The sequence below is a fragment of the Grammomys surdaster genome, unplaced genomic scaffold (assembly GCF_004785775.1).
Source record: "Grammomys surdaster isolate TR1022 unplaced genomic scaffold, NIH_TR_1.0 310, whole genome shotgun sequence".
NCBI classification, from domain to species: domain Eukaryota; kingdom Metazoa; phylum Chordata; class Mammalia; order Rodentia; family Muridae; genus Grammomys; species Grammomys surdaster.
The window spans coordinates 509,695-521,695 of NW_021604729.1; the positions used below are offsets into that span (position 1 = coordinate 509,695).

General features: G+C 49.5%; 1 protein-coding gene across 1 annotated transcript; it reads left to right on the top strand.

Moving 5' to 3' along the window:
* Positions 1-5,162: 5,162 nt before the first annotated feature.
* On the top strand, positions 5,163-11,467 carry Zp1 (zona pellucida glycoprotein 1). Its single transcript, XM_028777567.1, has 12 exons — positions 5,163-5,359; positions 6,265-6,386; positions 6,701-7,064; positions 7,157-7,300; positions 7,693-7,880; positions 8,045-8,142; positions 8,922-9,049; positions 9,150-9,339; positions 9,425-9,569; positions 10,833-10,914; positions 11,013-11,120; positions 11,311-11,467. Exons 1-12 carry the CDS (start codon positions 5,188-5,190, stop codon positions 11,439-11,441), a joined length of 1,872 nt encoding a protein of 623 aa, XP_028633400.1. The 5' UTR covers positions 5,163-5,187; the 3' UTR covers positions 11,442-11,467.
* Positions 11,468-12,001: the final 534 nt, after the last annotated feature.

Sequence of the window (12,001 nt, forward strand, 5' to 3'; positions counted from 1 at the left end):
ATCCACACAGCAAAGTAGCTGCTCCAAAAGCCAAGGGTGTGAATGACAAGGAAGACAGGTGGTCTGTCCCAACCAGAGAAGACACTTCTGATCCTGGATAGAATCCCAGACTAGAAAACATTTGTCTTCTGCTGTAAAAGTATTTTTCAGGGCGGGAGGAGGGTCCATGACAGGGTTTCTCTGTGTAGTCTTTGCTGTCCTGGAACTCACTGTGTAATCCAAGCTGGCCTCAAACTCAGAGATCCTCCTGCTGCCTCTGCCTCTCTGCCTCTCTGCCTCACTCTGACTCTCTCTTCCTCTATCTGCCTCTCTCTGCCTCTCCTCTCTGCCTCTCTCTCTCTGCCTCTCTTTCTGCCCCTCTGCCCCTCTGCCCCTCTGCCCCTCTGCCCCTCTGCCCCTCTGCCCCTCTGCCCCTCTGCTCCTCTGCCCCTCTGCCCCTGCCTCATGCTGGGATTAAAGGTACGTGCCACCACTGCTATAAAGGTCTATCTTTAGGAAAGGGGAGAGGGCTCAGTCGTTAAATAACTTGCCTGGCAAGAACAAGGATCTGAGTTCAATCCTGAGAACCCAAGTTAAAACCCAGGCGTGGTGGTGAGCATTTGTAATTCCAGTACTGGGAAGGCAGAGACAAGCAAGTGCCTACAGCCCAGACTGAAGGATGGACTTGGTGAGTTCCAGGCTAGAGAGACTCCATTTTTCAAAAAAAAACCAGGGTAGATGGCTCCTGAGAACAACACCCAAGATTGATCTCTGGCCTTGTACCAGGGCCTCCTGCAAGGTAGACAAGCACCATGAACTGTGTTCCCAGATGGACCCTGACTCTGGTTTTGTTTTGTTGTTGTTTTTTGCTTGGTTGGCTTTTTTATTATTAGTATTTATATGAGCACACCATAGCTGTCTTCAGACACACCAGAAGAGGGCATCAGATCCTATCACAGATGGTTGTGAGCCACCATGTGGTTGCTAGGAACTGAACTCAGGACCTCTGGAAGGGCAGTCAGTGCTCTTAACCACTGAGCTATCTCTCCAGCCCTGCTTGGTTGGCTTTTTTTGAGATAGGACTTCTCTGTATATCCCTGGGTATTCTGGAACTCACTATGTAGACCAGGCTGGCCTTAAACTCACAGAGATCCACCTGCCTCTGCCGCTGAAGTACTGAGATTAAAAGTGTGTACCACCATGCTCGCTTGACTATTACTCTTGAAATCAGCCTTTCTTCACATGCACTTGCACGTGACAGTGTATACACACATAGAGACATACAAACATATGCACATAGAGAGAGACACACACATGCACACACACACATGCACATGAATCTTTATCAAAACAAATGTTACATGATAAAATTTATAGATTAAGCAAATATTCATCAACCAGTGTTGGTTTCCTGATTTTGATCAGTTTACCATAGATACATCCTTTTAAAAGAAAATGTACATTCAAGTAATTAGAGATGTTTTGTACAGTCTGAAGAATGATCTGATATAGCGGTGCTCTTGGTTTTGAACAAGTGAGTTTACGTATACAGCAAAAGTAAAAGCACAAACAATCAGAGCAGATCAACTGAACAACAGACAGACAGCAAAGCACCATGGTGGGGGGGAGGGCTCAGAGCACCCAGCAGATGACTAGAGTAGTCCAAACGAGAGCAAGAACAAACAGTAACATCATCAGTATCATCATCCTCCAGCAGGAAATGACTGGGGAGGCCTCGCTGAGGCAGGCAGCTGGAGCTCCCAATTGAGAGAGTCTGAGGAAGAGCACAGAAGTCCCACTTGGTTGAAACTTCCAAAGAAAGAATCACATAGCAACAGATACCTACCATCAAAGCCGGCACGTACAGGCATCCAGCAGAAACCAAATAGGGAGCCCTGCTGAACAGTCAGTCATGTTAGAGCCTACCTCCCTGTGTGCACCAGTACCCACATTCCCTCTCTCACGGCAGGCATTTTTATATTGCGGGATAAGAAGTTCTTGGCTGTCCCAGAACTCATGGGCTTAAAGACCTGCGTCATGACCTCCTGGCTGACTAAGATCATTTTAAAGTGACCAGTTTACAACTGGGGATGTGGCTCAGTGACAGAGTGCTTGCCTAGCATGACAGCAATAAAATAAAGCATCATTCCTGTAGAAGAGCCCCCTTTCCTGGCAGCTTTTCCTCTCCATCTTCTCCCCATCCCCACCCTTTTCTACCAAGCCCCTAAGCTATATTGCTGTAATGTGTTGTGTGGTTTGTTTGGTTGTTGTTATTGTTCGGTGGTTGTTGTTGTTTTGCAGAGTCTTATATAACCCAGGCTGGCCTCAAACTTGCTATATTACAAGATTACCTTGTAATCTGATCCTCTTGCCTCCAGCCACCACCTCCAGTTTATGTGGTGCTGGGGACTGAGTCCAGGGCTAATGCATGCTAGTCCAGCACTCAGCTGAGCTGCCTCTCCAGCTCTAAGCCCCTACTTTTCTTTCTTAACTTGGAATGTTTCTTTTTCCTTTTAAAGGTTTTAAGATTTATTTATTTATTTATTTATTTAACGTGTGTGAGTGCTTGGCCTGCATCTATGTATGTGTACTACAAACATGCTTGATACTCATGGAAGTCAGAAGAGATTTTTGGATCCACTGGAATTAGAGTTTTGGATGGCTGTGAACCATGTGGGTCCTGGGAACTAAAACCAAGTCTTCTGCAAGAGTAACAAGGGCTCTTAACCACAGAGTCATCTCCCCTGTCCAAGACCGTATTCTTGAAGACAACATTCCTTCAGAAACACTTCTAGGAGCATCTGTCTCACCGCATCCTACTCCAGGTGGGTACCTCTCCTTACTCTGCTCAAACAGCCACCAGAGCCATGAATTAAGTCACGCATTAAGTCATTGCCACAAACAATTCAATACACCCATTATGTGTCTCTTTCAATCTTCTTGCTCAACCTGCCAGATAAGCACAACTTTTCAACTCTAGTTCTCAAAGGAGAAGCCTGAGGCTTGAGGGGAAAATGGCACAGCCAGGTCACAAGGTAGAAGCCATAGCGGCTAGATTGCAGCCAGCATGTAACTTCATGCTCTCTGCAGTGCAAAGAAACCACACACACTAATGACCCATGTTACCAGGCTTTGCTGAGCTAAGACTCTGCTAGGCTCTGGGAGGATTAGTACCCTGAAGGGAGGATGATAGCATCTCTCAGAGGATGGGGGAAAGTGAGGAGCTGGCACAGGCTTGGTACCCACCTGTCCATTCTTGTGTGTTCATAGATGTTATTTCTTACAACTGCTAAACAGAAAACCAAGATGACATTAGGTGATTGTCAACCCCTCACCCCTTTCCCCATAGCTAATGCCTTCTAATAGTCCCAGGCATGTTTTGCTGTCAATAAACCTGGTAGATACATCCCCTAAGCTTTCCTGGCATCTGTCTAGAATACCATGTTTATTCTACTATCTATTCTTATTTTATATTATTTCATTTGTTATGTTTGAGCACCGCTTCTCAGAAATGCTTGGGACTAAAGGTATTTTCTATTGTGTGTGCATATGTGTTCTGTGATCACTCATGCATGAGTAGAGGCCAGAGCAGGATGTCTGGTACCCCGATGTCTTAGTTTTGTTTTCAGATACTGTGATAAACAGCATGACCAACAGCAAATTGGGGAAGAAAATGTTTATTTCATTTTATACTTACAGGTAAAAAATAGTACATAACTGAGGGAAGTCAGGACAGGAAGAAACCATGGATGAACGCTGCTTACTAGCTTGCTTCTGTGGCTCGCTTAACTTATTTTTTTGTATAAACCAGGGCCATCTACCCAGGGGTAGTACCACCCACAGTGGCCTGGTCCCTCCTGTGTCAATCACCAATCAAGAAAATTCCCCCACAGGTCAATCTGATTGGGGCATCTTTTTAATTGCAGTATCCTCTTCCAGATGAATCTAACTTATGTCAATTGGCAAAAATGAACCAACACACCTGTTCATCATTTACCCTTATTCTCTTGGGAAGGGCTCTCTCAGTGGATCTGGATCTAGGATAGCAGCTAGAAAGCCCCAATAATCCTTTTATCTCTGATCTCAAGAGCAATGGGGTTACAAATACCTGGCTTTTTACATGGGTGCTGGGGATTTGAACTCAGATCATCATACTTGCATAGCAAGTACTCTCACCAACTGAGCCTCCATATTTCTTTCTTTCTTCCTTCCTTTCTTTCTGTTTTCTTTCTTTTGGAATGTTTGCATATTCATAATGAAATCTCCTGGGGATGGCACCCTAGACTAAACAGAAGTTTTACTTATGTCCCATAAATATTTTACACATATAGCCTAGAGGTATTCTTGGTAGTAATGGCCTTGTTTATTTTTGTTTTTGAGACTGGGTCTCCCTCTGTAGTCCAGGCTGCTTCAAACTCATGATCCTCATGCCTCAGCCTCCCATGTGCTGGGATTACAAGCATGTACCACCATGGGGACCCAGCAACTGGATTCTGATTTGTGCCATGTCATGGGTGTGACATGTGATGTGTGTCACAAGGTCAAGAACAGACTACCACTTTTGCTGTCATATTGGTGCTCAGAGTATTTCAGACATTTGTGCATCTGTGATTTTGCATTTTCAAAGCAGAGGATGGGATAGCCAAGGATTAACTCCAACAATTCTGAGAGGTGCTACCACCAGTCTCTGATTGCTCACCATCCACCACCCACCACCCACCACCCTGCATACTGCCAGCTCTGTCAGGAGCTGGGGTTGAGTAGGGGAAGGAAGTAACCTTGCATTCAGTTCCCAGGGGCCTGACAAGCAGGAGACCCTAGAAGGATACCTGGTCAGGAAGCTGTCACACCGATGTGAGACTCAGGAAGCACCCAGGAATATGACTGCTGTCCTACAGCTTGCCTGCAGCCTCTTTGCTAGAAATCCCTGGGTAGTCCCAGCTGCCACAGAAAATTGGTGAGGGGTCAAGGGCAGCTTTCTGAAGATCCTTGATAGACCCAGGATGGAATGTGCCTTCCCCTACCTCAGGAGAAGGAGTTTCTCCATAGCCCCTTGTAGGCTAAGCAGCTGCTTCCCCAGGTGGATCCCCTTTGCCCCCAGAGGCTACCACTTCCTGCCTGATCCATATAAAGGCCTGCCCAAACAGGCTGAGGGGGAACTCCTAAGGCTGTTGTGGGTGTTCGTGCTGACAGTCAGGAGCCTCCATCATGGTTTGGGGTTGTTTTGTGGTCCTACTTCTGCTGGTGGCAGTTCCCCTGAGATTGGGTCAGCATCTGCACCTCAAGCCTGGCTTTGAATATAGCTATGACTGTGGGGTACGGGGCATGCAGCTGCTGGTGTTCCCCAGGCCAAACCAGACTATCCAATTCAAGGTCCTGGGTGAGTGCTGGCAGATGCCTGTTCCAACATCCCATCCCCAGACCCAAGCCCAGCCTGCTGCAAAGGAAGGAGCTAGACCTCTTCCCTGGGATCAGGAGCTGGAAAAGTAGAGGCCAGCCATTAAGAGGTCTGCAAGAGCCAGCCTCTTGCCCCTCACCACACAGATAGGAAAGGAACCACCAGAGCAGACTCTCCTGTGTCCTGTGCACAACAACCACCTGTAGGAAAGACTCAACAATGCTGGGCTTTGCTCTTCTAGCTTCAGGCTTCAGGTCCACAAAGCCCCCTTGGGGGTGTGATGTAATGTAGAGAATGGGTGTGGGGAGTTCTGTGTGACCACTGAACCTCACCTTCAGAGCAGCTTCTGCAAGGAGGGAAAGATGACCCCCCCCCCAACACACTGTGCACTGAAAAGGAAGGGTGCGGCCAGGCCCCGGGGTTGGGGGTGGGGTGGTGCTTGCTGTTCTGAGGTAACAAAGCAAAGGAGCATTTAGCAGGTGTTCCCAAATGAGGGAAAGAGGCAGTTAAGATGACAAGTAAGCTTCCTTCTTTCATTCTGCCTTTATTCTTCCCTTTACTGTGTGTGCCTGAGAAAGTTCTGGCTCCTTGGGACTCCCAGGTGGCTCAGCCCAGGTACAAGGCTAACTCAACTTAGACTACAAGGTGTTCAGTCTGGGTTGACAACCCTGTGAACACTCCCTTATCCCAGCTACAAAGAGCCAATGGCAGAAGCGAAAACCAAAACCAGAAAGGGAAAGACACTTGTCTAAGGTCACACAGCTGAGCTAGCAAGCAAAACTAGGTCTTAAAACAAGCCTGCCCGGAGAGCTTTTCAGAGATCCCCAGCAGCCTCTTGCCTTCCAGCACCTGAGACTCCCTCCTCTATCTCCCCCTCCCCCACCCAGATGAATTTGGGAACCGGTTTGAGGTGAATAACTGCTCTATCTGCTACCACTGGGTGACCAGTGAGGCCCAAAAGCTCGCAGTATTCTCAGCTGATTACAAAGGCTGCCACGTGCTGGAGAAGGTAAGGAGAGTGAGTCACACATGCGAGGACAGAGGGAGCTTATCCTAACAGCCCCTCATGATCAGAGAAGAATAGAGCCGATGAGGGGTGGGGAGTGGGTAGGTGACAGATTAGATCCTGAGATTGCCACAAGTCAGCTCCTCTCTACCAGGGCTGCTTGGTTTCCGTTAACACCAGCCATCCTGGCTGGCAACCACACCAGGGATGGGTGGAGTCAACAGAGCCAGGCGCCATACTCCGGCCTCCAGCCCAGCGCTCACCTGAAGTGTCAGGTGGCCACACTCAGCTGCTCTCTATGGCCCTCTCACCTGCAGGATGGGCGGTTCCACCTGAGGGTGTTCATTCAAGCTGTACTACACAATGGCCGTGTGGATATAGCACAAGATGTCACTCTGATCTGTCCCAAACCAGACCACATCGTGACTCCGGACCCCTACCTGACTCCAACCACCACACCTCAGCCTTTTACACCACATGCTTTTGCACTTCACCCCATCTCTGGCCACACCTTGGCTGGGTCTGGCCACACTGGTCTCACTACATTGTACCCAGAGCACAGCTTCACCTATCCGACTCCTGCCCCATCATCCCCAGGACCTGGACCTGATGGACCCACCATGCCTCATCCCCAGTGGGGCACGCTGGGGCCCTGGGAATGGACTGAGCTGGATTCTGTAGGTATGTGGGCCTTCTCTGTGTGTACACGTCTGTGTCTTGGGATCTTCGGGCTCTAATAAGTCATTTCCTCACTGCTCTGTCACCAACCGTAGGTACCCACCTGCCCCAGGAGCGGTGCCAGGTAGCCTCTGGGCACATCCCCTGCATGGTAGAAGGTAGATCCAAGGAAGCCTGTCAGCAGGCTGGTTGCTGCTATGACAATACCAAAGAAGTGTCCTGTTACTATGGAAACACAGGTACATCCTCTTATCCCAAGCATGTTCCTATTGGTCCTGGCATAGCAGGGGAAGTCTCCCTTCCATCTAGCTGAACTGCATTGTATGCAGTCTGAGAGGATCCGGCTCCCAAGTAGATGCAACTACCCTCAGAAAGAGTCCCTGACCCAGGGGACTGTTGGATCCACTTCTGACAGACGCTGACCTCGCTCTGTGGCATTTGTCAACCCTTTGTTCTGTCAGTTCCTAGGGCATTTGCTTAGGCCAACTGTGGGAAGAACAATGTCCAGATCCCTTGACTCCTGACTAGTGGCTAAATCTTGTTACCCCCAGAGCCCATCCCCTGTCCCTGAGCTGGAGAGACACTGAATCCCAAAGTCCTGATCTACCTCTTGGATCTGCCTTTGTCCTAGTCACTCTCCAGTGTCTCAAAAGCGGCTACTTTACCTTGGTCATGTCGCAAGAAACAGCTTTGACACACGGGGTCATGCTGGACAATGTCCACCTGGCCTATGCCCCCAATGGATGCCCCCCTACCCAGAAGACAAGTGCTTTCGTGGTCTTCCATGTCCCTCTCACCCTCTGTGGAACGGCAATCCAGGTAGGAGTGGAACTTAGGCTGGACATGAGCCCCACCTCCTAAGGGGCATCACCAGCCAACTATCCCCTATCCGCTGTGGCATCATCATGGTCCAGATAGGGGTGAGATGCATGCTGGAAGTGAGTCCCACCCCTAGAGAGCCTCACTCACTACCTCCTCCTCAGGTGGTTGGTGAGCAGCTCATCTATGAGAACCAGCTGGTGTCTGACATTGATGTCCAAAAGGGACCACAGGGTTCCATCACTCGGGACAGTGTCTTCCGGTGAGTAGTAGCTAGGTTACAGGCCTGGGTGTAGGGTGCAAGACTAGTGCCAGGGTCCAAATGTCTTTTGTTTTAGCACAAATTACTTATGGCCCAGAGGTGGGACACGGTTCTGTAGCATGCTTTACGTTTTTGGACTTAGGTGCTTGAGGAAGCCAGTTTCAGTATGGCAACAGGGACTTGGGAGGAGGGGTATTAGCAACTGGAGTCTGTCAGGATTAGGCTGAAAGAACACAAGACAACAGAGTGAGGCCTTCATGGCTGGTGTGATTACTACCATCAGTGAGCATTGGGCATGGGGCCCTGGAGGCTTGGATTGGTGATGGCATGGCACTCAGGCTACTAAGGGAGACACTGGTAGGCTAGTTGCAAGGACAAGCAAGGCCCCAAGACACAGTCCTGTGGCCTCCACAATCCTCCCTAGAGCCTCTCAACGGGGCAAAAGTGATAAACGAGGCTTAGGCATTAAAGGCTTGTTCATGGCTCTACAATCCAGGTCTTCCCACCACACTTCAGAGACCTCAGGTGCCAGGACAGAACCCTGTTGTCTTGATACTGTGGTACCTGGGACCTAGAGTAGGGCCTGGTGTAGCCAATTCAAGCTGTCTTGGCAGACTAGATGGGCAGAAGGGCAGAAAGGGTGAACAATGATGTCGATGGGCCCTCTGCACACCGTGGAGGAAGCTGTCTGTCACATCCGTTGTTGGGATGTTGGTGATTAAGTAAACAGGATGCTCTGACTTATGGTCTCCCCCAACCTCTTGTTCTTGGACTTTTAGGCTTCATGTTCGCTGTATCTTCAATGCTAGTGATTTCCTGCCCATCCAGGCATCTGTCTTCTCGCCCCAGCCACCTGCCCCTGTGAGCCAGTCTGGACCCCTGAGGCTGGAGCTGAGGATTGCCATGGGTACAGACCCCCACCCCCACCCCACCTGCTACTTTCCCTTCCTGCCTCTAATGCCTTGATATACAGTCTATCCTAGGCTCACAATCACCTCTCTCTGTAGATGAGACTTTCAGCTCCTACTATCAGAGGAGTGACTATCCCCTGGTGAGACTGCTCCAGGAACCAGTCTACGTAGAGGTCCGACTCCTGCAGAGAACTGATCCCAGTCTGGTTCTGGTGCTACATCAGTGTTGGGCCACGCCCACTGCCAGCCCCCTCGGGCAGCCCCAATGGCCCATTCTGTCAGATGGGTGAGTGATACCGATGACTAAGCTGCACCTGGGGCAGGGTTTCCTGCCTGCTGCACTTTCTAAAAGAGGCTTCTCTTCAATCCAGGTGTCCTTTCAAGGGTGACAACTACAGAACACAAGTGGTGGCCACAGACAGGGAGGCGCTGCCCTTCTGGTCCCACTATCAGCGCTTCACCATCACCACCTTCACTCTCCTTGACTCCAGCTCCCAGAATGCCCTTAGGGGACAGGTTAGGAAGAACTTTTTTGTTCTTCATGTCCTGTGCCACCTGCTGAGTGGTCATTAGTGGGTCACCACATCCTCTCTGCACCCTACAAGCTAACACCAAGATCCCAGCTTGTAGATTGGCTGTTATCAAGTGTTGGGGACAACGGCTCCGGGAAGGAGGCAAGGTCTTCAGAACATACACAATTTGGGAGAGAAGGGAGAGGTAGCTAACAAGATGACTCAGAAGGTAAAGGTAATTGCTGCCGATCCTGCTGACCTAAGTTCAATTCCTAGATGGAGCCACACTGTGGACAGAGAGAACTGGCTTCCACGATTTGTCTCTGACCCTCACACGTGTGCTGTGGCATGCACATTCCCCTATACATGCATATAGAGACAAAACAACTAAAAGTTAGAAGGAAGCACTAAGTGTGGCTACGATCAACCTAAATCTCAGCACCCATTGTGGTGTTCTTGTGTGGTCTCACATCTGATTCCAAAACCGATAATGTGTTCCTGGTTCTTCTGCTTTGGTTTTTAGCATAGCAGCTTCCCCAGAAGATAAAAATGGGTGTACATAGGGTCTTTATCCTCTTCAGCTTTTCTGTATGGCATACACACGGCACCATAGGAAACACACGGTATGGTCCAGCCCATGATCAACATGTCATATCAATCACCCAGTGTTCACAGATCTCTCATGTTTAAATCCTTGCCCTCAACTAATCAGGTGTGACTGGTCCCACTGGTAGGCAACACCAAGGGTGGCATCACTCCCACCTTGTTTGTGCGCCTCCTCCCAAGCTAAGAGGTCTACCGATGCTGCCTCTGGCCCCTCCCCTGAGCTGTTTCTGGAAGCAGTGGTACCTTGTCCTCTTCTTTGCATACAGGTATTGTCTGCAGGACTGAAAAGAGGACAGCAGACATCTGTTGTCTGCATTGTGGCCAAGCCTCACCTCCTCTGTTAGCTGCCTTCCAACGGTTCTGCTCCAAAGGGCAGAAGACAGAGGACTGTAACTCTCTCGAGTGCCACAGTTCCTGCCTGTAGGGAGTGTCTTCTACTGCAGGTTTGGGTGCTCAGGAAGCAGAAGGACTGAACTCCAAATTGAGAGCAGCACAGTTTCCATCCCCACCAGTGTAGGGCAGTTGTGGTTGTAGTCTCTGCTCACCCATATCTCTCCCTACACTATCACAGCCCTGCACCTGAGTCCTTTGACCCTGCCCCTGTGCTGCCAGCATAGCTGTACATCCTAGGCCACCCCTTGACTGTGCTTCTTTCTACCAGGTCTATTTCTTCTGTAGTGCCTCTGCCTGCCACCCCGTGGGGTCTGAGACATGCTCTACTACATGTGACTCTGGGAAAGCAAGTGAGTCTAGGGTATTTGTCTTGTGATGCATCCTTACACCTGTAGCTGGTTCTCGGGCTACAAGGGGTTGGAGGCCAGACAGCTTTTCTCCTGGGTAGGGCGTCGACGATCCTCTGGTCACCACAACAGCACTATCCAGGCCCTGGACATTGTGAGCTCTCCAGGAGCAGTGGGCTTTGAGGATGCTGCTAAACTTGAGCCTTCAGGTACCAGGGTTTGGAGGTGCCCCTAAGGGTCAGGCCCTCTCTGTAAAAATGTTGATGAAACAAGGAAGCTCTGGCCGTGTGGAAGGCAGTGGTGTGGCGCAACTCCACTAAATGAGGAACTAAGTAAAAATAGTGCAGCCCCTTATCTACAGACAGCTCCAAGGGACTCTTCCTTCTCCTTCTCTGACAGGTTCCAGCAGGAACTCGGGTTCAAGAGTGCTCCTTTTGCTGCTGACCATCACCGTAGCCCTGGGGGCTGGTATCTTTGTGGGTCTGGGCTGGGCCTGGGCCCAGAAGCTCTGGGAAGGCACCAGATACTAATGGGCTCAATAAACCATTGTTTGAAAACTACTGAAAGCCGATGTGGGGACATTATTTACGAAACCTGATGTATGTCTTTTCCAAGGGTGTGGGTATTTGAGGGGGAACAGGGTCTTCTTACTCTATAGCTAAGACTGGTTTTGAACTCAGTGACTCCTCTGCCTCGGAGTGCTGGGATTACGGGAGTGAGCCACATGAGAGACTTGTTCCTTGGGAGTCAGTAGTGTCCTTTCAGAATCTTGACCCCTATTAGACATGTTAGTCAGAACATTTCAGTCCATAGCTTTCCATGTTTATGGCAGTGTCTCTGTAATTTGATGCTCTTGTCACTCATGATGCCACAGCCACCATATAGTGAGATGCAGTGTCACAGGTATGTGTAGTCTTGTGCCAAGTGTGTACTAGGAGAGCATGTATACACGAGCATGCCCTCAGTACAGAATACTAGATTATAATCGAGGACTGATAACTGGCATATCTATTTCCTATGTTACTTTTCCTGTGCGACTGCCCAGCCCTATGCTACATTTTTAACCATGATTTTAATCTTTTAACTTTTT

Bases quoted from the DNA above. Each gene is read 5' to 3' on its own strand.
- Zp1 (XM_028777567.1), top strand. From the start codon at position 5,188: ATGGTTTGGGGTTGTTTTGTGGTCCTACTTCTGCTGGTGGCAGTTCCC. The intron at 7,065-7,156 runs GTATGTGGGCCT...CACCAACCGTAG, and splicing joins GACTGAGCTGGATTCTGTAG to GTACCCACCTGCCCCAGGAG. The intron at 11,121-11,310 runs GTACCAGGGTTT...CTTCTCTGACAG, and splicing joins TGCTAAACTTGAGCCTTCAG to GTTCCAGCAGGAACTCGGGT.